General features: G+C 36.6%; 5 protein-coding genes and 1 non-coding gene across 7 annotated transcripts; 1 reads left to right on the forward strand and 5 right to left on the reverse strand.

The window, feature by feature from the left end:
- Window positions 1–253: 253 nt before the first annotated feature.
- On the reverse strand, window positions 254–2,920 carry LOC147282087 (4'-phosphopantetheinyl transferase superfamily). Of its 2 annotated transcripts, none has more exons than XM_086247803.1 (8): window positions 2,492–2,920; window positions 2,223–2,418; window positions 2,055–2,117; window positions 1,842–1,943; window positions 1,583–1,738; window positions 1,102–1,221; window positions 625–751; window positions 254–516 (listed from the first exon to the last, which is right to left on the reverse strand). In XM_086247803.1, the coding sequence occupies exons 1-8, from the start codon at window positions 2,599–2,601 to the stop codon at window positions 419–421; spliced, it is 972 nt and encodes a 323-aa protein (XP_086103929.1). In that variant the 5' UTR covers window positions 2,602–2,920; the 3' UTR covers window positions 254–418. The 2 variants fall into 2 exon arrangements, with proteins under 2 accessions (XP_086103929.1, XP_086103930.1); XM_086247804.1 differs by having other exon boundaries at window positions 266–516; window positions 2,223–2,400.
- Window positions 2,921–3,368: 448 nt separating this feature from the next.
- Window positions 3,369–7,745, reverse strand: LOC147282088 (rho GTPase-activating protein 1-like). Its single transcript, XM_086246649.1, has 5 exons — window positions 6,852–7,745; window positions 5,534–5,654; window positions 5,158–5,277; window positions 4,734–4,964; window positions 3,369–4,164 (listed from the first exon to the last, which is right to left on the reverse strand). The coding sequence occupies exons 1-5, from the start codon at window positions 7,337–7,339 to the stop codon at window positions 3,538–3,540; spliced, it is 1,587 nt and encodes a 528-aa protein (XP_086102775.1). The 5' UTR covers window positions 7,340–7,745; the 3' UTR covers window positions 3,369–3,537.
- Window positions 7,746–11,853: 4,108 nt separating this feature from the next.
- Window positions 11,854–14,030, reverse strand: LOC147282089 (putative small nuclear ribonucleoprotein G). The gene is made up of 4 exons (XM_086247692.1): window positions 13,892–14,030; window positions 13,749–13,771; window positions 12,237–12,358; window positions 11,854–12,123 (listed from the first exon to the last, which is right to left on the reverse strand). Exons 1-4 carry the CDS (start codon window positions 13,924–13,926, stop codon window positions 12,061–12,063), a joined length of 243 nt encoding a protein of 80 aa, XP_086103818.1. The 5' UTR covers window positions 13,927–14,030; the 3' UTR covers window positions 11,854–12,060.
- A 113-nt stretch (window positions 14,031–14,143) lies between these two features.
- Window positions 14,144–14,215, reverse strand: TRNAP-CGG (transfer RNA proline (anticodon CGG)). Its single transcript has one exon. It is a non-coding gene; the product is annotated as a tRNA-Pro (tRNA).
- A 4,410-nt stretch (window positions 14,216–18,625) lies between these two features.
- Window positions 18,626–19,387, forward strand: LOC147282091 (SAUR-like auxin-responsive protein family). Its single transcript, XM_086249193.1, has one exon. It carries the CDS (start codon window positions 18,702–18,704, stop codon window positions 19,086–19,088), a length of 387 nt encoding a protein of 128 aa, XP_086105319.1. The 5' UTR covers window positions 18,626–18,701; the 3' UTR covers window positions 19,089–19,387.
- A 252-nt stretch (window positions 19,388–19,639) lies between these two features.
- Window positions 19,640–23,305, reverse strand: LOC147282092 (GATA zinc finger protein). The gene is made up of 3 exons (XM_086247927.1): window positions 22,421–23,305; window positions 20,463–20,631; window positions 19,640–20,266 (listed from the first exon to the last, which is right to left on the reverse strand). The coding sequence occupies exons 1-3, from the start codon at window positions 23,210–23,212 to the stop codon at window positions 19,800–19,802; spliced, it is 1,428 nt and encodes a 475-aa protein (XP_086104053.1). The 5' UTR covers window positions 23,213–23,305; the 3' UTR covers window positions 19,640–19,799.
- Window positions 23,306–27,252: the final 3,947 nt, after the last annotated feature.

A 27,252-nucleotide genomic window follows, 5' to 3' on the forward strand; every position in this document is an offset into this window, starting at 1 on the left:
TATCATTGATGTTTTAGACGTTTCTTATTATGCATGGCCAAAAAAAAGACAGTTTCTTATTATGCAGCTCTAAAAAATATGCTGTGATGTTTTGGTCGAAAGGTGGCACAGGTTAAAATGCTTTACAATGTATACTTTCCAAGTTCCAACCTTTTCGCTACAGTTTTTTGAGGTGCCTGGCATGAAAACTAAATACTCTTCAGGTGGTCAATTAAAAAAAGGTAAATTATTTACATTTCTCCAAACAAAATAATGGTTTACACCAAACAAACAATGGAGATTGGTGCAATGCTCATAGAAAGAAAGTTAACATTTGCCTTTCAATTGCTCAAATATTACATGATCTGGAACCTTGTGTTTCAGACATAAGTTCCAAGTAATAAAATCGGTTATAAACAATTAATTAATCCACCTATAATCAAATCGGTACAACTGCATCAGTTCCTGTAACACATTCATCTTCAACAAATGGAATGGTTCTCCGCACTGTCAATTTTATGGGAACATTTTCTTTGGCTGCAAATAGTAAAATATAAAAGTGTTAGAAAAAAATTTTCCATCAGTTCATTTTAATCCACAATAATAAATTTCATTTAAGAAAAGAAAAAGGATAAGACTCCCCACCTCCAACGGTTTCATGCTTTTCCATGCAAATGGCAGCATAATGAGAACCAGCCAACTCTAGAAGCGAAAATTTCCATTTGCTTGTGAGATTCTCGGGGCCAAACGATTCAACACTTATTTCGGATATCTACAACATAGTTGAAAAATGAGAGGGAGGCCAAAACTTCTTAAAGAAAATGTCAACTGCATTTGGGATCAACATTTTAGACCAGAAGTAATTTTTGCATAAGCTATATTGGGGAGAGGGTCTAGCAATATTTTAGTGATATGAAGCACTGAGAACTCTAGAAGAATGTAGTACACCATAGTTTCTCTATGCTACAGCTCATAATACCTGCTCACAATCTCATAGCCAAATCAATAGCATACTAAACAGCCATGTTTAACTGTGGACTCTATAACACATGTATTATGATTTTGATACCATGAAAGCCTCCATATGTTGCATAAAACTTCTGTGTTAAGTCACTGACATACCTCAGGATCTATGTCCCTAGAAACCTGGACACCTCTCTTCGGTGCATCCCTCAATCGAATGGTAAAGGTCTTAAAGGGTACAGCAGAGAAGCCCCTCCCCAATGCTTTCACATATGCCTCCTGGAAATGGGATCAAAAGCAATAAGAAAAAGCTTGAGAAAAAAGTAAACTACAAGCCACTCTCAAAGTTCAACTAAGAGAAGTTATGCTTTTCCAGTGTATTCTAGAGTTCACATTAAAGTGATGGATTCTCCACCTATTTTCAAATGTTTTCGTCAATTATCCCTTCTACTTTTCAATTTTTTGAAGGTAAAAAGGTTTGTGTACTGGTAATGACGGTTAACAACAAAAAGCTTGTAGCAAATATTGACAGTGTAATGCTAACAGGTTTTAGAACTTCCCATGTAAACCCAGAAGAATGTATCAATTTAACTGTTCAAGTAATGTGATGCATTATCAATGTTTAAGCAGTCTTACAGACCTTGAGAGTCCATAATTTTATAAACTGTTGACGCTGAATTTCAATGTCCGAAATAGAAGTTAAATGTTCCACTTCATGAGAAGAAAAGTACCGTCGAGCAAAAGTTAAGATATGGTTCTTCAACTTCCGTTGCTTCTCTTCCACATCGATACCAATCTAAAATTAGAGTATCAAATCACCTCAGTTCAAAATCATTATGTCTTCAACAACAATATTTGTACATACACACATATAACAGCCATAAACTCCAAATACTTACGGGTGAATCCACAGTTACTCCACAAGCTATTAAGGAAGAAGTGTGTGAGATGTTGAAATGCAATGGTGGTGGCTGCCAGTCATCTGCAACTTGCCACTCCACCTACTCAAATATGCCATAAGAAACATTAAAATGTGCACCCAAAAAGAAAAAATAGCTAAAAAAATAATGATGATATGAAAACTCAAGCCAATGGGTAAGAAAAACACATACCTCAGGCTTCCCATGACTGTTCTTTTTGAAGTTGAGTGATTTTGGATCAACCCCATGACTTGTCTGATCTAGTATTAAACAATAATGTTTAGATATCACATGTAACCACATAAATAACACAAGCACTCATGTTCTACTTGCATAAGCAAAACAAATGAGAGGACCTACATATCTAGCAATGGTAGTGCGAACCAATGCTCTGGCAAGCAAGGCTCGTTTTTTGAGCTCATCACCACGCATACGCAAAACATTGTCTTTCTCAGACAGTGACAGAAGCTCAAAATATCGATTCAAAAGGGTTTCACTCTTCACCTCCTCAGGCAAAACGTACCACAAATGACTTTCCCTGCAAAACCCATAATTTCTAAGATGGAAATCTAACATAATAATCTGATAAATCATCGAAAGCTATTGAATTTTGTGTGGTAAATACATACATGCGAGTTGGGAGTTGCAGGGGGTGCAGAGGAGATGGAGCAGAGCAAAAATTGGTTTGGAGGCAACGAAAATTCATTCTTGAATACGATCTGGGTTGGAGTAAAAACATGCATACTACCAATCTAGAATAGCAAAAGGAGGAGTTGTTTGAGAACTGAGAGAAGGAGAAAGCGAGGGAGTGGCTTGGATTCTTTGGAAATGTCGAGAGGCTGCTAAAAGAAACAAAGAATTCGCTTCGACGTTGAAAGCAATACGGGGAAGGTGGAAGAAACGTTTGGAGTTTGGGCGTGGGCTCAGTGGCGTTTATAGCACAAAATGGATGGGCTTTCTTGGAACTAAGTAACTTCCAATTTTTCTTTTGCAAATTATGGGGGATAAACGTGAATATGTAGAAGTTTAGAACCGAATAATAATTGGTGTCTCTAATATTATTCAAACTAATTACATTTAGATGAGATGGATTAGTGAGTCATTTGTGTTTAACCAGAGACTTTTGATGGGTTTCGAATCCGAGCTCACCTTGGTCGGGTTAGTAATTTGAGTTATAAAGTCGAGTTGAGAGTTCGGGTTTAGTATAGGTTGAGAATTCAGGGAGTCAAAACCCTCAAGTCCTCAACCCAGGCTGCTCTACTCGCAGACTCCAAGCCTTCAGCCCTATGTCACAAGCTAATGGGCAGGTGGGGTTAGTGAAACAAGGAAATTTCGTTCACCAAAACCAAAAACAACGAATTTTCGTTCACCGAAAAGATGAAAAAAAAAAAAAAAAGAACAAGGATTTTCAGTCACTTGAATCTCTACTTGAATTTGGCCAAAAAAAGAAAAAAAAAAAAGAATCTCTACTTGAAAAACAGTAGGAGTTAGAATGGGTTAGGGAAATGTCAACAAGAAACAAGGATAAGAAACTTCATCCAAAAACAAATGTAAAGCACACATGAGATCATACAAACATACACAACATTTCCATGCGGGAGACAGAAACATAAGCCTGACTTGTTTCACCAATTGGCTAATCTTCCCAACACCTGAAAACAACACAAAACACTCTTCAACGCCAACCTTCCGCCAGCTCTGTCCTAGAATTTATGCGGCTCAGAATCCCAGTTCTCTTACTCTTGTCTGCAGGCCCGGTAGTCTGAATAATTAGTTGCTCAGTGACCTTCTTGGATCTCTTCTTCAGATTTGAACTGCTTGATTGACCTGTTTTGCTCTTCCAAATGTTTGTTTGAGCCTCTCTACCTGGACCTGTTGAACCATCCTCTTGGAGCCCATGTGTTAATGAGTTAACTTGGGATACAACCTCACAAGGACAATTATCAAGCAGAGACCAATTTCCACCAGGAATGATATTCTTGATAGAAGATAGGAAAGTGTGAGATCCACCTTCAGTTGTAGAGTCATCTTGTGCAGAGTGAGGGGGGCTCTCTAAATCAGGCTCTCCAGCAACAAATACTTTCTCATCCTCATTTTCCTTGTTAGCCTCTTCCTCGTTGGCCTCTCTGAGATATGGTTGAAAAGTGCTTTCATGTCCGTCCTCATCAGAAGGCTCTAGGCGGGGGACAGGGGGTGTTTCCACCAAAGACTCTTCTCTTTCTCTTAGTGTCTTGACGATAAGAGTCTTGAGGAAGTTCATCACTTGGACTGCATACATCAATGCAGTCAAAGGATCTACCATCTGTGATAAATAAAAGGTACAGAGGATGTTACATCGAATGGCTTACACATATGACAGTATACTGAAGGAAGGGAAACCCTCAACATTTGACAATATAAGATTATTGCATTGGACCCATTTCAGGATGCAAAGATTATCACATCATAGTTATCAAATTAATAAAGGTTTTCCTAGATGATTCTTGACATGATTGGACCCATTTCAGGTCATTATTAGAGCATATTAAGTATGTAATAGGATAACCAAGGGTTACAATAAAATTTCCCTCCAAGTAGCACCTATTCTTATCTCTTTTTAATCAGTTTTCTATATCTCAATCTTTAAGGATAACAATTAGAATCTTTACCAGAACAAAACAAAAATAACAGTTAGAAGTAACAGTTGACCTCCTTTAAAAAAGCTAATGCAGAGATGATGAAAATATGATATTTGAGCTCACCCATCAAAATCCTGCCTAACTATATAGAATGTGTTGGCGTCACTAATTAATAACAAAAACTATGCATGAAAGTAAGGTTTTTCCATTCTTTTTTTCCTACAAATTTTAGACAGTATATATTTTCACTCACTTGAGTCATGTTTGGTGCAAACACCATGGCAATATTGCGTGCATTCATCTTGTTCATGTGCTCCATTTGTGCAACGTCAGCCATTAGGTTTATTGCCCAATCCAATAACGCAGCTTCAGTTGGGGGAAGGAGCCTAACAAGTTCAGCACACTCCTCTTCTGACTGGGACTGCATTACCTGCTCTGGTGTGAGAGAGTCCAACACAGCACTTGGGAGTTCTCTAAACCAAGCCTGAAGAAAGCATCCAGACATCAAATTGAACGTCAAATGTCATGTTGGCAAGTAAGTGATCAATGATGAGTTCACCTTTGGTTGATTGGGGGAGGGGGGCATGGAGTAGTTACAACCCATGAACCAGAACCTTTGAGATGGTAAGATGGATAAACAGAAGAAGATTAGTCATGAAAATTTGGCAAAGCCTTACCTTAATAAGACCTGCCAAACAGTGCACATCAATGTCCTGCGGTACAACTCCCCTATTTAGTTGGTCCCTAACGTACTCCTCCTGACTGTTCTCAGCATTAATTCTGAAGATTCCTTCTGCCTACATGTATGAGTTGTAAACTTCAGTTTTTGTTCAAGTTAGTTTGAACTATACCAGAATGCCCAACTTATATGTCTAAATGCAACAATTGGTCAAGAAATCTTAAGAACTTTTGCACTTAATAATTTGTGTAAGAACTTTGACTTTTGCACTAAATAATTTGTGTAAGAACTTTGGACCTATAATGTAGTTTTCTAATTACATTCTACCCTGGACATTCAGGAAGAAAGGAAAAATAGGATAAACAATCATATACCTGCAGGCCCCCTTGCGCATACAAATGTCTCTGCATCAACATGAGTATTGTGGGGACACTGTTTCCTCTGGCATCAAATGAAAGCTGCATAGACTCTGTTGAAACCCCAAAGACATTTGCACTACAGAATACAGATGAAACCAATGTCAGTATAGTACTGTAACCTAAATCATGGTGTTAAACAGAAAAATAAAAAATAAAAAGCACGCAACAAACTAGTGTTTTATCAATAAAGAACTTAGGGGCATCCAGTCCCAACTTTTGTTTCATTCAAGTCAACACGCCGAATCAACTCAAAAAAGTCACATAAATAGGCACAGACATGTCACACATCAGGTAAGTAGATGAAGAGATCATCTGAGAAGTCCCATTTAGAAAGAAAAATGGCTGACATGTCCAGTGCTTATTTACAGTATTTCATTTAGATATATATCACAGGCCATACTTGGAAAATGGCAACACAAACATATTCTCTTAATGTCTCACTTGAGCAACACAAAACACCAACTCAGTAACTCATAACAATCCAAAATATCCATTACAAATATTCACACCAACCAACATTTTCCAAATCTCAAAAAAAAGAAAAACAAATGAGAGCAAATGAAGCACATCTATCTTCACTCATAGCATCAAAAAAGTACTCAAATTAAACAGTACATCAAGGACATCATATAGAATTTGTTCAGGATGAAAATTTTAAGATATGCTTTGAAGCATACCAAATTATTTTAGCTAAGATTACTGATGGAATCAAGTCCAATAATTGGTGAACTATTTTCTGAAAGAAAAACTCGCTCCAGAGCAGAATCAAGTACAACACATACCCAGCAAGCAAAGCAAAATAATGCCATGTGCCAACACAGAACTAAAGCAGGAGGAGGATTTAATATTGAAAGTTCCAGCAAGGCATATTAGAACAAGATGCTTCTGAATGTGGGTTCCTAAGAAAATGAACGCAGCTTCAAACCTATCCAGAAAACATCAATTGATGCCTTATCAAGCTATCAGCAACACAACTAAATGAAACCCTAACACAGGAATTCCCAGACAAATTCAACAAGACCAATGTTTATCAAAAACAATGGAAACCAACCGATATTACCAATTTACCATGACAAAAATTTCAAGAAAGATGAAGCTTGCCCATATATCAGAAACCCAGAACAGAAGAAATTCAAAGAATATTATACTTCAACCAATTATCAGATACCCATAACACATTCTAAGAAAGAAAAGGAGAGAACTTTTATGACCCTTCAACCAAAACAGAATTATACATGAAAGAAAATGAAAAAGACCAAAAATTGAAATTGACCTAGCACTTGGAGCCCTCCGGGGAACTTCAGGCTCAAGCTCAACGGGCAAACCCAGAAAGCCATTGAAGCGATCAAAGGTGACATGGGCAACATGTCTGACATTTGAAGGCCACCCAATCTCCATTGAAGAGAGCTTTCCTCTACCAGCAGCAGCAGCAGCAGTGCTAGTAGTACTACACCCAATCAAAGACTTCCTAAAAGCAGCCACCAAAAGTGCCACAAGGGACACCTGATCTCCCTCTCTATCCCTTTCTTTCCTTTTCCTCTCTCCACCACCCCCTTGTTCTTCTTCTTCTTCTTCTTCTTCGAAATCCTCTTCTTCTTCCTCTTCCTCTGAACCCAAATGGACTTGGACCCTGTCTCCTAGGGTGGGACTGTTAATAAGGGCATGTGGGTATGACCCATCATTGGGTGTAGGTGGTGCACATGGTGTGGAGGAGCTTGAAGGTGAAGGGAAGTGAGATGGGGATTGGAGTACCTCAGTCATATTCTGGACCAAATTGGCAAATTGTGGGGAGGGAAAGCAACAGTCTTTTTGTTTTTGCTCCTAATTTATTGCAATTTTGACTATATTTGGGACTGTGAAAGACTCATTCTTTGGATTGTGAATGTTGAGTAGAGTTGGATTCAAGGAAAGGTTTTGGAGGGTGAGACGTGACTGTCATCACTTTTCTTAATCTTCCTCATTATTTTAATATATTTTTTTCCCTCTCTTGGCTGGCTTTGGCACTCAGCTTTGAAGAAGCAAGAGAGAGAGGGAGAGGGAGGGAGGAGAGAGAGATAGTGGTGGGTTGAGATGGGAATGGAGGAGTATTGAGTAGAGAGAGAAAATAAACAAAAGAAGGGAAGGACCGAAGGAGTTGTTTAATTGTTTACAGGAATAGAGAGGGAAAAAGAGGAGGTGGGTGGTGTTGTTTCCACTTCACAGCAAAGTCATCCAATTTATATATATATATATATGATTTGTAAATGTAGAGATGTTGCTTTTGCTGTTACTGTTGATGTTGCTGTATTATGTGGGCAATATGAGGCTTTGAGAGGCTCTTCTGTTCTCATGAATCTCATCCCCTAGAGTGACTAAAAGTTTTCCAAATGTTCTCCGGTAGCTAATCAACTTTTGTCTTGCTTATCTTGTCCCCTTATCCCCCTTGTCCATAGGCCATGTGTAATAATAGTTGGAGAGAAGATCACTCTTTTATTAACCTTTAATACTTATATTTTTAAATTGGTCAAAAAAAAAAAATACTTATATTTTTAAGAAATGGTTTGTAATAATTTATTCACGATAAGAGTTTGATTCTAATAAAATTAATAAAAAAATATATTGAACATAGCAATTTATAATATATAAGAGGGCATAACAATCTAAAGTAGGAAAAATTATAGAGTATAACCGATATACTGTCACGTGCTATAACCAATCTAACATGTAAGGATATTATTGGACGATGTGTTTGTATTAGTAGGGTATAGTATCAATAACATCCACTCATATTATAACACATAGACTGATTATACCACATGTCAATATATCGATTATACAGAATAATTTTCTCTAAAATAGTGAGTGGTTCACTATAATAGTACAAGACTTTTTGTAATACAATCCCACAAATATTACGGCTTCCAAATCGTTAAATTAGAGACAATACAGACAAAAGAGCCATATTAATTATGAGTTTACACTCCTAGCACAACACACTTCTATGCTGGGACTTGGAAGTATTAAAAGATTATATTTTGTAGTTTAAGGTGGAATGACATGTAATACTAAGATAGACTCACCGGTTAAAGAAGGATTACGTTACCTTAAAACTTGAGTATGACAGGTGAATGGTGAATGGTGATGGTTAAATAGAGAAGACCACCTACCCTTTTGTTTGTTTGTTTTTAACTATTTTATGCTTAAGAGTTAAGAGTAGGAGCTAGCATTTTGATCCTAAGAATATTAATTATTTAGAAAATTAATTTTGTAAAAAGATAACATGTGATGGTGCAAATTAACCATCAATTCAGATTGCACCAGGTGTCGGACATGCCATATATGTCTCTCTTTTTTTTTTGGCCAAAAAAAAATGTCTCTTTAAATTTCAATAAGCATGTCATGTTATCTTGCAAATATTAGTATGTTAATTTTGGATGGCAGAGATTTCAGATTTCTAGCCCCCCCCCCCCCCCCCGCATACATTATTTGTGAAAATAACATTTGCAATAAATCTTTTACTTATTTTTCCATCAAACGATTTGAAAATGAAAGATTTGAGTTCGAGACTTTGCATGTAAGAGTGAGTATTGTCAATCATTAAAGTTATAAACTTCCACAAATCTTTTATTATTTGATTAATTTTACAGAAGATGCGACAGAGACATTTGCTTTGTTTTCAATGTGACCCTTTAATAAGCATGCATGGTGTCGAAAGGGTAGTTTATAATTTGGCCTAATTATAATGTTCAGTAAAAGATTGACAGTTCGAACTTGAGGCATGGTCTATGAGTGCTTCCAAAGGTTACAGTTTATTAGTAATTGGAATTCAATTTACACGTATGGCTGCAAAAGCCAGTAATAAATTAATAATTATTCCAAGTATCATCTACTAAAAATTCTTCTCTAGTAGGAAATGGGGGTGCACAATAGATACTGTGTCGATCAATTAATATATAGTCATCATTTAATTATTCAGTATATTAAGTTGTCAAATTATCTATTTAAAAAATGCATTTGAATAAGAAATTATTCACACTAATAATATAACATGTCAAACTATTTAATAAGAAAATATCTTTATTTAAGAAAAATGTAATTTACATAAAGTGATGAATATAAATAGGCCTAACCATTTGTGTACTTGAAATGTATCCTTCAATAACTTATCCATACTGGTCCAGTTGTCCCAATCTAAATTTGTACAGAAAATTAAACAGAAAAGGAAAAGGAAATAATTAATGGCTTGACACATGGACATGAAGAATAGGAATAAGCGACCAGTACAAGACAAGCAAGGGAGTTGTCTATGCTTCATCTCTTTCTTTTGGGTACAAGTATAGATCCATCATAATCTTCATATCATATTTATGTATTATACCTAAGTTACCTAACACATTACTCATGCCACCTATAAACTCAGAGCAATTGGTAATTTTAAAAGGGACACTTAGGGGTTGGGGGACCATTCCTTCCACCATAGCTATTTTTAAACACAAAGGAGTAATATTCTCTTGTTAGATTAATTTGAAACATGCATTTATATAATTAATGGTTCAAATTCACAGTGTGACAACAAACATATGAGATAGTGTAGCAAAAGAATATTTTCCATAACACCAAACACTTAATTATATGTACACCAAACATATGCCACCTATAATCTCATAGCAATTGGTAATTTTAAAATGAGAAACTTAGGGTTGGGGGACCATTCCTTCCATGGTATTAATTTTAACACGAAAAACGTAATGTTTTTTTGTTATACTATTTGTCATGTTATGTAGTGAATTATATATTTGAGCGTATATCTATCTTATAAATTTATTATTCAAATTGACAGTTTAACAATATAACATGTTATATTATCTGATAATAAAACATTTTTACTTAATACAAATACACAAACTACAAATAAAGTTTTAGATGTGATTGATCATAACATCTAAACATGCCATAAACCATTGGTGGTGTATCCACTTAGTACGTATGAGACAAGCCTAAGCCCAACTCATATTCATTAATTTACCAGGTATATTTGAATCAAATATGGCAACTCAGTTTGTGTCACTGTTAATATTCTTTTACGCAACCAAAGTGCAAAAAAGATGTATGCAAGCACATAACACATGTTAATAATGCTGCTTTCAATCCAAGCTTGCTCAGCATTGAGTTGTTGTCGTTGCCTTTGTGACAGAATATGAACATGTATTTATCAAAGAAACCAAAAAGGAGAAAAGCAGAGCTAGTTAGCTGTTAGCTGTTTTATCAGACTGCAAAAGAAGCTTTAAGCTTCCGGTAGAAAACACCCGTTATGACTCCATGGATTCTATATCTTTCAAATTCAAAATAGACATGGCGGGCAACTGTTTGTTGTTGCACATCCCATGCCCAAAAGAGCTTTTTCCATGTAAACGTTAATCCCACCAGAAATAGAGGACAAAATGAAGAGAAGCTCTTTCCTCCTTTCTTCCTCTTTTTGCTTTTGTTTTGTTTTGTTTTGTACACACCCTTTTGGTTCTGGGTTGCAGAGAAATGTTTCCTAACGAGAAATTCTTGCATGCCAATATGCCATGAAGGAATACAACGTTCCTCTGGTTATGTGAGGAACTGGCTTTGAGAGGAACTAGTCATGTGAACAACACGTGAGGAAGTGACTTTGAAAGAACCTACATTTTCGAACGTACATAACTAATATTGAGCCCTTTCCAAGTCATTTGAACCCTTCTTTTGTTTAATCTTGTCCAGCATGACCACTCCTATTCTTACACTATTGAGTGCCGTATTCACGGATTGTGGCACTCTTGCTTCATTTCTGTCCAGCATTTGTTATTACAAATGTAACCTCATTTTCAGTATAAACCCCGAAGCCACCCTCAATTATATATGCAAATACACCATGCCCAAGCTTGAATCACAAATTATTGCCCAACAAACCAAACGTGAGCAGCACATGGCTTCCAAAATTTATGAAATTTTTTCATGCATGATACATTCATGACCTACAAAGCTTATTTTTATTTTAAGATATTAAGCACTCTCATTCCAGACTCAGAAAATGGGTAAAGTTTCTCCCTAAGCTAGCATGGATCCTATTGCCCAATTCCAGAAGCTGGACAAAGAAATATGAAAAAATGAGCTGCTTCAGAAGCTCATGAGCAAGCAAGAGCTCGTCTAATTCAGCCAAAAAAAAAAAAAACCAGTAGCTCATCCAAATTAACAAACCCTAAACATTAGCAAAGCTAAGTTCCTTTCAAAGTCAAAAGTGAATCATACAATCAGATCATCCCGGATCACCATTATATTGTATATTCAAGTCAACTGCTATTTCATTAACCACAGATAGAAGTACATTTTACCATAACATCTGCTTGGAAAGCGGAATAAGTTGAATAACCACCAAAAGACCCAAACTTACACAAGTTTCATTTCCGTACTAGCAGCTATATGTTCAAACTACATACCAACAGAGCATACATTCAATCCAAATTAATCTAAAGCCAAAATCACTGCATTTTGGCCACTGGTTCAAGTGCTTCGACAGTGACCACACTATTTCCCCTGATCACCTGCAGCAATAAAATTAAAAAATAAGCAAACAGCTAACTTAATAATTGGAGCATCAAGCCAAATGGCAGTGGAACTATAAAAACAACGAAAATCGGAGAAAACTGGGACTTACCACCATGCCTATATCAGTCTTTTCATTGCCATTCACTTCTACAGTGTTATCAACCACTAGATTCATGAACTGGTCAAACCCACGAAGCGTTCCAATAATCATCCGATTTGCATTCAGCTTGACTGCAATACAAAATACAAGTTAATTCAATCATTTAAAGTTTCTATAACATTAAAAGAGAGGAATACAAACTACAGATTCTGATGTTTTAGCATTCTCTCTGCAACATAAAGGTCTGACCTACTTTTTTCCCCCAAACTTCAACTAAAGAAAGGATCTACAAAAAGTTGTAAATGTTCATATATAAGCCTACCCAGTATACAAACAGCAGTGAAAATTTTGGCAGCAATTCATCCAGAGAAAATCCCCCCTCGCCCCAAGCATTCATACAGACGGACAATTTAGTGAAAGTTTAAAAGTTAAAAATATATATATATATATATATATAACTGTTAAAGCATCATCAGAATAAACTAAGGGGGTCACGCTGTAACCTATGAAATATAATTTGGTTTCAACACAACATTCCCGACTTCTGAAACATATACAGTCTAAAAAACTCCAAAAAGACTAGTTGGCTTGGAAAGGAGCCACAAGCCCACATAAGCCCATTAATCATACCATGCAAGCAAAGCAACTAAACAAGCTATTAATTACCAATAATTTTTTGAAGGACAATAAATACAAACAAAAAACAGATCGTTACTAATAGATGAGCAAGACAAATAAATCCATGTGTGCCTCAGATGGGCTGTGTATTTAACGACTTTGACAAACATGCACATGTAGCCATTAGAAAAGGTGCCTCTATAAGTCCTTAATTCTTGAAAAAAGTTGTACAAAAATAAAAAATATAATACAAAGTTCTATACAAAAGGAAAAAAAAAAAAAACTTGAGAAAGTAATCCCCTTCACAACACAGAATTTTAGACACCTAGCTTTGTAGTTTATCACACTTAAATCCTCACACGCAACTCAACTTGAAGATGCATCAAAAAGGAAATCAACATGTGCAAAATGCCTGCAGTTCACATTGATTTGGGCTTACAATTACATTCCCGAACATGATTGTATCATTGCATAGTAAGCAGGAAAAACATTGAATGCTTGATTATTATAATTCACAGTATGAAATCATGACCACTAATAGATATTACTGTCAAAAAACCTGCAGTCAACAAATTACGTATAATTGAATTTGCAGGAAAAGAAAAGATGGAACCATTAAAGTTCCACTACAGCATAAGCTAACATCAATACAAATAAATACAAAAACCTTGGTTGAATAATATGGCCGGAAATTATTGACACACTATAAAAACTATTTGAACATCTAGTGTTGAGCAAACACAGGAAGCCCAGCTAGGAAAACTTCATGAAAACGATAAAGTAAACATAATTGTGAGTGTTATTTAGCTAAATTTTCTCAGCAACCAACCAACACAAGAAGGAAAATTTAGTAGTACATGTAATTTTGTAAAGAGAAAAAAAATTAGGGCAATGAGAACTTACTCTGAAGCTTCTTGTCCATGTACCTGAAAAAAAGCAGTAAAATTTAGAATTAATTAGCAACTTAATTTATACAAAAAATAAAAAATAAGGAGAATAAAAAATCGCAATGATAAAATAGATGATTAAGGGACAGAAACGCTTACTTTTTGAGATCTGGAGGCTGGCCTGACCTGCTCATGGTGAAGAATGAGAGACCGGAAAGAGAGAGAGAGAGAGAGAGAGAGAAGTTTTGGGAGAAGTTTCAACTTCTGCAAAACCCTAGGAAGTAAAATTTTGGTCTTGGTGTCTATGAGGAAACAGCTTTGTTTGGGCGGGCTGGCCCATGGGCCGTAGAGCCCAATGTTGGGCTTAACAAAGCCCACGATTTGGAAAAAAAAAAAAAAAAAGTAAACATAGGGGTGTTGCGAGAATCGAACTCGCGACCTCTCGCACCCGAAGCGAGAATCATACCACTAGACCAAACACCCACTGATGTTAGTTGCTCTCCAACAATGGTTTTAAACGTGGTCCATCCAGACCAGCTTATGTGTAGGCGTGTAGCTTTGATTTTGTAATCGAGTTAGGTAGTTGACAAATAAGTGCAGCCCACTTGTCTTCTTGGAATTTTTTTTTTTTTTATTTGGTGGATTTATGAACTGATAAGTGGACAAATGTAAATATCGTACATGACACAATAGTAAAAATTTTTACTCCATATTGGGTGTTTGGATGTTAATTGAGTTATAAGTGGTTGACAAGTGGACTTTTAGTAATTGGATTCGGATTTCTTTAGTGAAAAAACAAAAAAAAAATTGGGATTGGACTGGTTCACTATTAATATAGAGCCTAGCATTATCTTTAAGTTAGTCGGTCAAGTTGTAAAAGTGGCCGATAAATATTGGATATATACTAAGTAGAGGGTTGGATTCCCTCAAATATAATCAAAAAATTATAAAAGCTAATATTCAGGATATATCAGTATGGCATTAGTCCAAAACCAACTATCAATGAGAAATCCATAAATTTCCAATGTAGGATTCCTATTTTCTATTCAAACTCCAACAAATGGAGCTCTTGCAAGTCTTGAATTGTCAATATGTATTGACAGAGCCACTCAAATCATCAACACTTTAAATTAATTAAGTACTTTTTTTTTTTGTCTAACCAAAACTATTGATTTAAGTTGCTCTAACAAGGTTATGTGCCCCAGGGATAGGCTGGACGGCTAAGTTGGTCAGGAATTAAAGTTCCCCCAAGAGGAACCAAGTTTAAAACCATTGATCACATTGACTGCATGATAAAGTCGGTACAATTAATGTCGTTAACAGACAATAGACATTGTTGTCGAGCAAAAGAAGAAAAAATCCTAGAAAAAAGGAGTTCAATTTAAATTATTGGATCTCACAAAACAGAAAACTTAAATTATTGGATATTAAATGTTGTGTTTTTAAACTTGAGAGTTAAATGAAAGACCGTAAATGTAGAGAAATTTTTGTTTTTGACCCTAATAGTATTACTACGTGTTATAAGTTTATATTTTATAATATAAGTGGATGAAGGTTTATACTTTTATGATATGATATTAATAAATATCTACATAATAGGACAAATTTTAGCAAAAATACTCTAATTATACCCTTATTTTCAATTGAGGATTTCATTTTTCACTTTGATTCAATCAAAAACTATAATTAACGAAGTATTTTAATCAAAGATATTCTGTCAATTATGTCAAAAATTCCATTAAAATTGATCACGTGAGGTTTACGTGACTAATTTTTAAGGACAAAAAAGTATTTTCCCCTAAAAAGGAATTACAAAAAAAAAAACTAAATGAATTTTAAAAAGTTTTTTTTTTTTTTTTTAAGATATTCCCTATCTCCCACCACCGCCACCCCATGCATCATGTCGACCCGCCATTCCCTCCCCCACCCAGATGGGAATGCACAGGTTTGGCTCAAGTGGCTGATGTGTCCGCTAGAATCTTTGATCTTAGATATGGGTTTTGAAAAAAATCCAAATTGGTAGCCATAATTGCTACTAAAGTTTGAGGCTTTGGTACATATTTCAAGTTTGTGGAGCAGAGCATATGAGGTGTGTAGGTTTCTCTGGATTTGGATTGTGTTGAGAAGTGAGCATGAGGCATTAATGGGGTATTGATGGCTGGGTTTGGAGAAAGTGACAGTGGAGGATGGATTACTAAGATTCAAGGTAAGCATTCTATTGTTGTGAAAGTGATAGTGAAAGGCCATTGTCAGGGGAGTGAGGAGTCGCCGGCCAATGGTTGGGGGGAGCGCGATGGGTACTGGGGAGGGGTTTAATTAGTTTAGTTTATTAATTAATCAGTTTTATTTTGTTATAATTAGGGTTTAGTTTATTTGTTTAATTTATTTTATTTTATTTTTTGTAATTATTTATTTTTATTTTTTTTAGAAGAATAAACACTTTTACCCTTAAAATTGGTCATATACTTGACACATGATTAATTTTTAACGAAATTTTTGACAGAATTGGAGGAATATCCTTGATTGAAACACTTTGTTAATTACAGTTTTTGATTGAATCAAAATGAAAACGAGATTCTCAACTAAAAATAGAAATATAGTTAGAGTCATTTTGCTAAAATTTTTCCCCACATAATATAACATATGTAAATTAATAACACTATTTAACAATATTACAAATGGATCACACCAAAAATAATTCATAAATGTAAGCCACCAAGTTGATGGCAAAGAAAAACATAAACTCACAAAAAGGTCATGAAAACAATGACTAAGGAAGATCTCCAATCTACCAACTTGAACTAGAAAGCCTAGAAAGAGGACTTGGAACTAGAAAGCCTAGAAAGAGGACTTAGGGTGAACGAAGGAAAGCGGCAACCACGTTTACTCTCAAAATTCGTCCCCACAAAAAAAGTTGGATATTTTTTAATTTGACACACACACACACACTTGTGGATAATAATAAAAAAATTAATTTATTTCCATTCGTGTTTAATTTGGTCAATTATTTATTTCTATTCGTTGAATTAATAAATTGTCAAAAAGTTTCTATGAATGCAGTACGCTTTTTGTGTACAAACTGGGTCGTGGCCCATTAAACTGTGTTGACGTGTGACTCTCTGGCCCGGTCAACTGTTTTATCCACTAGGTCCGGCCCACCCTAAAGCCTAACTCATGTCTCCTAGTGAGTGTACTTTTTATGTCAACTATGCTTTTGTTTAATTTTTATTTTTTATCTTAAGAGGCAGTGCATGCCGGCCATGCTTTCCTTTATTTGGTGCTCCACACACGTCCGTCTCAAATCAAATTTGACTTATATTGTAATAGCCTCATAGGCAGCTCATAATGGTTAGAATATCTCTTATTCTTCATCACGTTTATTTGTCAAATGTCAATTCTAAGTTTAATGCCTTCTCTTCTACTTCTAGCTAGCTACTTTCTCCATATGGATTGTCAATAATAGTCACTGAAGACCATCAATCATCCAATATTTTTATCAACCACTTAATTATTCATCAGCTCAAGTTACTTTTAACTTGAGTAATAGAGAAGTTGCTTCGGCTTTCACACTATTTTTTCTCTGAATTAGAAAAATAAAAAGTCGAAATACTTTTCTATGTTAATGTCGGTCTTATTAATGAGTTTCACATTAAATCATAATAATATTATATTCATCAAATTTGCTTATTAAATAACATATCAATACACATGTCATTATTTTATCTACTAGAAATGTACATGTGAAGTACAAAATAAGCATAAATTTCAACAAATAATACATGGTCATCTCTTTTGGTGGGTGGATAAAATTTGTTGAGTTTAGTAGTTTTTATCAACAGTTGTTTATTTAATATATACCCAATGAAATGAGATTGAGATTTGAGAGTAGGAGAGTGTTTGTTTGGTGAAGGACATGCATCTCCCTTGATCAGCCAATGCTTAAACTATGGTGGTTGATTCCTGTATGAAAGGATAAAAAAAGGGGAGAGAGTGATCCACGGTGTAGAGCACGAACAAGTGAACAACAAACCAAATATTTCTTTTACACTTTCCAGCGAATGAATTGAGATTCCATTCCCCATAAAGTTAACCAAAGCACTATAAAATCTGGAATGATAAAATGTGGTTGGCATTTCATTCAAACTGGCAAATGATTCCATAGCAGTTAAACATTTAAAAGTGTGGTTAGTGGGATTCCATCATTGTTTATGGGACTTCAACATTTACATGCTCAATAATTACACTTCATTTTGTTTGTTCTTTACCGTCCACTATTTATTTGTTTATTTAGAGAACCATTTGGTTGACCCAAATTCCCCAAGTTATATATCAAGCATTGTATGCCAACAAATGTGGAGTAAAACATTCTAATCTGTGTATTATGAAATACCGTAGAGTCACTTAAATTGCTTTAAACTCAACTTTTCTGTTTCTTTTCTTTTTTCAAACTCTCTCACTGTCTCACATAATATGAAACTCCATGAAATTCATGAAAGAGTTTAGAAAATTATTTGAATGATACATTAAATTTTATAATATTTTAACTTCTTGCTTATATAAATACTCTCTTGTTAGATAATTTATTTGTTAACATAATATTATTTCGTCGAAATCTGAATCACTATTATCTTATCAGATTTTCTGACGATAAAACAATATCCAATTACTTATATATGTATATTATGAGATTAATTGAATAATTGCTCTGAACTGTTAAGAAGTCAGAAATAAATGCAGACAAAGAAAGTCATTATAAATTTATAATCATAGATTCCCAATTTAAAAAGTCAAAGAAGACCCTTTCTGAGACATTCCCCCCACACCATATTACAAATAAAACCCTCCACCCACCACCATTCCTTAATTTCCACTAACCAAAATCATGAAGCCACTTCCTCCTTAGCCAATCTCACCGTCAATCTCTTCCTCCTTTTCTCTCCTCTGTCTCAACCTCAAAAAGGAACCAAAAATGCTGGGGAAGAAGATGGTAAGCTTCAAAAAACTAGCCAAGAAAGTGAAGGTCATGGGTGGGACTGATCGTGAGCCATCACACCATGAATGTCTGCTGAGAGATTCAGAGCAAGGAGGGTCTCCTTCCACCAAAACCCCAACTGGGTTTTTGGCTGTGTATGTGGGAGAGGAGAGGCAGAGGTTTGTGGTGCAAACAAGCTTTCTTTCTCATCCACTCTTCAAGATGTTGTTGGAGAAGGCATACAATGAGTTTGGTTTTGAGCAGAGAAATGGGCTTGTGGTTCCTTGCAGTGTCTCTGCTTTTGAAGAGGTTCTGAATGCTGTGGAATGCAGCAATGGGAAGTTTGATTTTGGAGACCTTGTCGGGGAGTTTATTAGTGAGTAAAAATGTGTAATTAGACCCCCTTTTTTGATTAGTAGAAATGCTTAGCTTAGCGGTTAATTATAGCCTCTGCTGTGGGTTTATAATTCCATGTATGTACTGGAACATATATATTCATATACATATAGCTCAACTCTTCAAAAGAGCTGAAGCTAGTTTTGGTCATTTTGGTTCTCTGAACTCCAATATCCAAGTGGATTGAATAGAGGGTGAACTCCAACTCTGACCCAAGAAGGAGCTGAAGGGCAGATGGGCTTTCTGGTCTTACACCGAAAGTAGTACAGCCCAGGCCCAAGGGCATGAGTTCCATTTGGTTTTTTTTTTTAATTTGGTCAAAAACCATTCGAACTTGGAACATCTCCAATATTGTAGGAAGAAATATCATTAGACCAATAGTTAATTGGTAAGTTCATTCGATTATTTGTTTAGTTGTTCTGCTATTTTTTTTAGAGCGAATTTGTTCAGGTTACTGATTAAAGGTACAAGAGTTCAGTAATGAATTTGTGGACTTTTGGCATGCTGCATAAGAAACCTCTTTTTCAGAGGTTGAAATGGAGTAGCAGAAAATTAATCATTATGAAAATCTTCATGACCAAGACTGTCTTTCCCCAATTTACACACTACAGAACCAGCAATAAACAGATTTGAAAAATAACATTCACTGTGATGAAGAATGAAGAATGAAACCCATTATCATTAACCTCATAAAACAATCTAGCACTCACTCTCAACATCATTACAACCATCTACAAGAATGCTCTTCATATGATCCATCAATTCCTGCATTTGTTCCCTCGAATGCAAGGGTGATGGATAAACACAAGTACAGTTCAAGCATCCATTGCGTATGGTGTCGAAAACAGCTAGGGAGGGACCAACACCATGGACTGAAGCACACCCCTCATAGTCCTCCAACCCGAGCTCTTGGTGCACTTCACTAGAATCATCGATCACCAGCTCCTCAAACACCGAGATAAAGGCAGTTCTCATGGATGATGAGGGGGTCAAGCCAGGGTTTTCAATCGCCTTGCACATGAGGAAGTTGAGGTCTGACATGTCTGTGAAATGCTTATTAGAGCTCTTAGCATTTGCATAGGCGGTGTAGCATCTCTTTGCCAGCTCCCACAGTGTATTTCTTCCATTTATGTCATGTGAATTCACAATGGCAGAATGATAAAATCCTATAAATCAATTAGGGACGCATGTTAATCTACTTTCAACAGCATTTAGATAATTGACATTGTATTCTCATTGATGATTATGACTAAAAAGTCAATTTTTTCCACAGTCAACTAGTCGACTTTTTTAGAGTTTGACATGTTAAAGTTCAATTGAAAAATCATTTGTAGGGGTTGACTTTAGTTTGCAAGGGCTTACCAAGATGATTGGCACTAAGGGGTGGATCGAGGATTGAACGGCAGTCGAGAAGGGTTACAACAGCATACTTCTCCCATTCATGATCAGGAAGGTGCTTAGCGGCACGTACAGCAATCAATCCGGCAGCTGCCAACGCCCCGCACAATTTTATTTCTGTAGACTTGCAAGCCTGCAAAGTTGGTGTCTCAATTAAGTGGTTAATTAAATCCTGGAATTCATATTTAATCGTTTTCATTAAGAGGATACCAGTCTGTTGGTCAAAAATCAAAACTGTGTTATTGATACATTGCAATGGCTCTCACAAATTGACCACCACAAAAGGGCTAACAGCTAGCCAGAATCTTTGTTCGTAGTCCATCAGAACCAGTTATTGGCATGTGTGAAATAGACTTTTTTTTCTTTTTTATTACAAAAAGGGCTGAAGCCCAAAACCAACAACTAACAATAGACATGCTGCCTCAGAAGGCCAGGCTTATCATTCCTGAACTGAACTACAATGCAATCTGGAGGATGATCCAACTGATGATAACCCAAGTCCAAAACAAAATGAGACAATTCTATCAACACCACCATGTAGACTTGAATGCTTCATGAACAACTCTATGAACACCACCGAGGGTGACAAACGACAATATGACTAGAACTGACACAAAGTTAACGGATTTAGGTTGTGACTATTGCTTAATAGGAACCTGAAAATTAGGGGTGCACAAAAATACCTAAAAACCGAGTTTCAAACCAAACCAAACTGACCGGATCAATTTGGTTTGAAATTTTCAATTTTAATCAAACCAAACCGACACTCATAATATATTAATTGGTTTATATATGATTTTAATACATATTATAGAAAAAACCAAATCCCTTATTATATTTTATATATGTTTGTATATGTTTATTATAGTTTATAAACTGTATAACCAAACCTGTCAATTTTGCCTAGACACGGTTCGATTTCGATTCTAGCAATGGCCATTTCGACAAGTTCAGTTCAATTTGTGGTTTTTGCTTACTGGTTCAGTTAACCCGTGTGCACCCCTACCGAAAATGTCTCCACTTGCTAACATAAATAATAAATGGATGGAACTAATGTCTAGTAAACTAAACATGATTTTGACCCCAAACACACTCAATTACCACTCTAAGTTACAGACTTACAGCACGGTTAAAGGCCAATGGATGCGATTGATTCATCCTCCGAAAATGACAAGGGGAAAGGAAAACAACTCCACATAATTTTGAGCAGGATGTCAAATCATCAAGCCCATGATGCCCATCCCCACTATTGTAAACTTAGAGACGACAAAAAGGGCGACGTGATAGTAGACCAAACTTAATAGACTTAGATAATTCAGAGGAAACGTTTGGCCTAAAAAAGATAAATTCATCTCCATTCTGATTACGACAATATGGAGCCCATTTCGGATCACATCAGTTATTTGTACTTTGATTTTAGGAATATTTACACTTATGCCCTTACCGGTCTTACACTTACATAATTACATTGCCACTTTTTTTTTTTTTTTGGAGAAAGACTTACATTTCACTTAAAAAAAAAAAAGAAAAATTGAACCACAATACCACATGAATTTTTAATTTGTGGACCGTCCACTATTTCATCGTCAAATTTACACGTGTTTTACATTAATATTGATGTACTCAACCAACCTTGGATGCTCCTACATAATTAATTTGTTAATTTTTTGTTCTAGTAAAATTTAGCCTATTTACTTCCTTTTTGTTTTTGCTTCAGCATAGCAAAGCGGGAGCCACTACATAATTAATTTGTTAATTTTTTTATTTTGTAAGCCTGAAATTATAAGATTTATCGAAAAATACACAGTACAGGCTGTACAGGTGTCATTTAAGCTTTTGAATGCATAGACATGACTGATGCAGTACGTAAAACCTTGAGTCAAACATTGACTAATCTAGAAAATTGAAAAGCAATCACTTACCGTGAGAAGCCTCTGAGTGTCTTGTGGGTTTATCAGCAACTTCACCATCTGAGTACGTCTCGGCGGATCCACGTCTTTGAACTCCAAATTCGACAGCCTCAGCGAGTTCAACGAGTACCCAAGCATGTCCACCCCACGCGCCCAAAATGGTTTATTCGCTTTCCGATTCGGGATCAGATCCTCAATTCCCAAACTGACCTTCACATTTCCCTTTAATTCCTTCTGTGTCCCTGGCGTTGACCGTAACTCCAACAACAGCTCCTTCAGTAGCGCCACGGCCGCCGCGCGGTCGCATGCTGACGTGTGCAGGCGGAGCACCAGGGCCCACCGGGACTCACTTAGCGTGTATGTGCTCGCACAGAGCACGTCGGTGTCAACGTTTGATAATGAAGGGTCGGGATCGCACCACGTGTTGCGGTTGAGTTCGTGCTCGAGGATTAGGTGGAATGGGGTGACGTCGTTGGAGTGGATGGGGAGGGTTTGGAGGATGTGGGCCGTTGATGGGAGATCGAACGGTTGGATTTGGAGGTGCGGAGTGGGGGGTATGAGGAAGGAGTAGGTGTTTGTGGTGGGGTTGAAGTGGTGCTTGGAGCGGAGGATAGGGTGGGAATTTTGGAGATTGTGGAGGGCAGTTTGGAGAAGTGAGAAATCTGGGGGTTTGGAGAGGAGGAGGGCTAGGACTGTTATGCCGGTGCCGACGGAGACGGCTTTGCACCAGCTGTACTCGGTTCCGCCGACGGGTCGGACATTGGGCTCGGGCATTGCTTCCGGGTCGAGGTTTGGATCCGACATGTTGGTGTGAGAGAGAAAGGCGGAGATATTGCTTGGGGACTGAAAAAATGCGGACCATATAGGACGAAAGTGATGAGAGGAAAGAAGACTGAAGACCCCGTGTATATAAAATAAGCCTAACTTTATGTTTTTTCATGCATGTTTTATTGATGGCAACGCATGTTCTATTGAGGGTGTCATTTAGACAATTACAGTATTACCCTTTGCCCCGTTTGGTTTGCCGAATTTATTTCTCATAAAATGAATTTCTATGTATTTTTCAGAGGGAAGGAAATCAATATTCTCATTTATATGTTTGGTAATGGCAATGCTTTCATTTCCTATATGTGGTTTGTACAAAAATATGAAACAAAAATAATTTAATTGTCTAATTATATTTATTATACAAAATAAAAAGAATGTCAACAATTTCTTATTTATATAATTGATATTTTCAATTATTCAAATGGGTAATTTGGTCTTGAAAAAGCGTTATTAATACTTTCCATTGGAAATGAAAAACCAAACTCAAGCTAGTAGGAGAGTTTCATTTTCTCTTTTAGGGGCATCATTTTCCCATGAATCAGGAATTGTATTCAGGGGTGGAGCTATTCATTGGCCATAAGTGCCCATGCCCCACCCCCCCACAATATTTTTCAACCCCTTTAATATATATGCGACAGAATAATGAATTTGAAGAGAAAGTTTCAATAATTAAGCATTTGCCCCCCCCCCCCCCCAAATTCTCCATAAATGATGTTTTGTGATTTGTTTTTGGCCCCCAAAATGTCAAAATTTGGCTCTGCCCTTAATTGTATTCTCAATTCTACACTTTTACTAAACATGAGACTAAAATTATTTTCTTATTATCAGACTTTCGTGAACCAAACAGGCCCAAATAATTTATTATTATTTTAGAACCTCCGTTGAAATTTGATGCAACTTAAAGATGGTTAGGAACTTAGGATTAATTGGTGTTGTCTAATCTATCAAAAATTGATGAAGAGAAGTTCTAAATGGACCTACTGCCGAGTCTCCTCTTTATCAATTGGACTTACTAAACACATGATTGAAAGTTCATTTACTCAATGAGACATTTTGAAATTTATGTACTAAAATGAAAATCGGGTCAAGTTAAAGTACCAAACTAGCAATAAATGCAAAAAATCCTAAATTTTTAAAAGCAACAAGTTGATGAATTAGAATTGAAAAAGAATTTACTTCTCTAAGGATGCATAAAAAAAAATGCATTTTCTTTAACCTATAGTACAACAAACTGTAAAAAAAATGTAAGGAGAAAAAAAAAAAAGCAAATGAATATAAAGTTCACTTTACAATCTTTAATGATAAATAAACTCAATGTTTTCAAACATTAAAAATGTTCACCTAATAAGGAAAAACCCCACCTTAAAAAAAAAAAAAAAAAAAAGCACTCTAAGGGCACATCTAGCCATCTAGGTGTTGTACATGAACTTTGCACCGATAACCACTACTTGACAATGATTTTACAATGATGAACATGAGTACATGACAATGGTTGATGTGACTCTATAAGAGTATTTTTGTGTTTTATGTTGATTTTATGCTCTTTTAACATGTTTATGTAAGAAAAATACTAAAAATATATATAAGTAGCATTTGTATCGGGTGTTGTTGCACAATGATCACTGTTGAACAATGACAATATAAACATGGCAATATAAACTTAATTTTATTCCTTATAAGTTCATGATGGTATATTTGTATTTTGCAAACATGGCACGTAGAATTTTGGAACGAAGAGAAAAAATTAAGTTTATATTGTCGATAATGATGAATATGTTACATTTTTATTTCATTACAGGGTTTACCAAACACTATAATGGGAATCAAAATTTATTTTCAAACCTCGATTTCAATCGTGTACTAAACACATGCATGGAAATCTTTAAACCATTCCATTCCATAATTAGTAAGGAAGAATACAATTCATATTTCCATTCTAACATTCCCACCAAACAAACGGGGCCTTAGGATTTTCAGTTGACCAGCCTGAAGCTTGTATCTCCTTTTAGGTTTTTCGGTTGTCGATCCTCGAGTATATTATTGTTTGCGTTTTCGCATTACATACTTTGGTACTTTGGTCATTTTTTTGATGGTCGTCTCTACGTTGAAGACGACACAGATCTCTTGCCTTTTGCTTGCATGTCTTCCTTAACTATTGCATACATGATACCTCTGTTGTTAAATTACTTAACCATGTCTTGAATGGTGCTGCATGATTATATTTGTATCAGCATGTTTATCGAATTTTAAGTTAAACTTGAAGGGAAGCATGAATATCGTGCACAATTAATGTGCCAATGTAGAGAGTAAAAAAAGAAAGATTTTATTTGCTGTGAAAAGCAACAAATGCATGTCAATGTCATGTATGATAGAGTTCACATAAACAAAGTTGGCTTTGGGGGTGTTTTATTGGGAACATTATGATCTTAAGTCTTATTTTTATTTTTAATCTCAATAACATATTCTGTTGTTTAGTTCGTTTCAATAACATAAGCATGAATTGAATCGGTGGTCAAACACCCAATTCATTTATATGGTTATTTAACCCTTATTAAGCTGGTTCAATTAGTAATTAGACAATATTTTAATAAAAAAATAGTGATTAGATAATGTTGCAATTAAATAAAAAATTGTGTTTACTTTTTAATTAATTAACTGGCGTAAAAGAGTTTTGAACTTAGGAAGCACTCTGACAAAGAGAGACTTGGGGTAGGTCAGTTGGTGGTTAAGCAGTTGTGATGCCCCCACCTCACCGGGTTTTGATCCCCCCTCTAGGCCTCTTTCCTTGGCCTTCCTTAAAAAAAATCAAGAGATTGGATACTATCTACTAGATCAAATAATAATTATATTAGCAATAAGAATTGTGTTTCATACTACTCCAAAAAATAATTAGTGGAACTAACAACTAAGAGAGGATAGCATAATTAGTCGAACTCCACTGCAACAAAAAAAAAAACTCAAACAGAAAAGGGAAATTTTTCAAAAACAAAAAACAAAAAGAGGGCTGCTATTTGCACACCCCTTTTGAAAAAGAAAAAAAAGCCTAAAAAAAAAGACCACTTTAACCCTCCCCTCACCCACACACCCCATTCCCATCCCCCCCCCCCCCCCCCCGTACACACCCCTCCATCTTTCTCAAGCTTGCACAGCCACCCCCACCACCATTCTCCCTCTCTCTACCATCTCTCCCGACCACCCCAGCCCCGCCCCAGCCCACCCCAACCCAGCCCCGACCACCCCAGCCCCGCCCCTTCTCACCCCAACCCAGCCCCGACCACCCCAGCCCTCCAGCCACCGCGCGCAGCGGCTTCCAACCACCGGCGTGCCCTTCTCTCTCTCTCTCTCTCTCTCTCTCCGAGTAGCTGGTTCGGCGAGCACTTGCCGAACGGGTCCTTGATGTTCGGTGGGTACCTACCGAACAACACTCACATCGTTCGGCGGATGCCTGCCGAACGAGTGTGACATTTTCGGCGGGCCAGTGTCGAACGGATGCGCAGCTGCGCGCGGGAGGAGAGATAGAGAGGAGGTGGTGCTACTACAGGGCTGGGGTGCGGGAGGGAATGAGGTGGTCCGGTGAGGGGCTGAGTGGGTGGGTCGGGGCTGGGTTGGGGTGGGCTGGGGAAGAGAGAGAGAAGGTGGTGCTGCGGGGGGGTCGGTGCAGGGGCTGAGGGGCTAGGTGGGTTGGGTGGAGGGGGGAGGCCGGAGGGGGAGGGAGGGAGGGGTGGGTCGGGTGAGGGGGTTGAGGGGCTAGGTGGGTTGGGTGGAGGGGCTGGCTGGCTGGGGGAGGGTTGGAGAAGAAGAAGAAAAAAAAAAAAAAAAAAAACAGGGGGAAGGGGGTATGAACGTGAGAAAAAAGAGAGGGAAAGAAAGAAGAGTGTGTAATGAAATGAGGGTATTTTAGTAATGGGTTAGGTGTGTGTTGAGAGATTTTGAATTTGAAGTAAGTGTGTGGGGTGTGTAGGAGAAAAAAAGAGAAAAAGGGTGTGCAAAAAGAAAAAAAAGGGTGTGCAAATAGC

The sequence above is a fragment of the Dryas octopetala genome, chromosome 6, assembly GCF_963921425.1.
Source record: "Dryas octopetala chromosome 6, drDryOcto1.1, whole genome shotgun sequence".
Lineage (NCBI taxonomy): Eukaryota > Viridiplantae > Streptophyta > Magnoliopsida > Rosales > Rosaceae > Dryas > Dryas octopetala.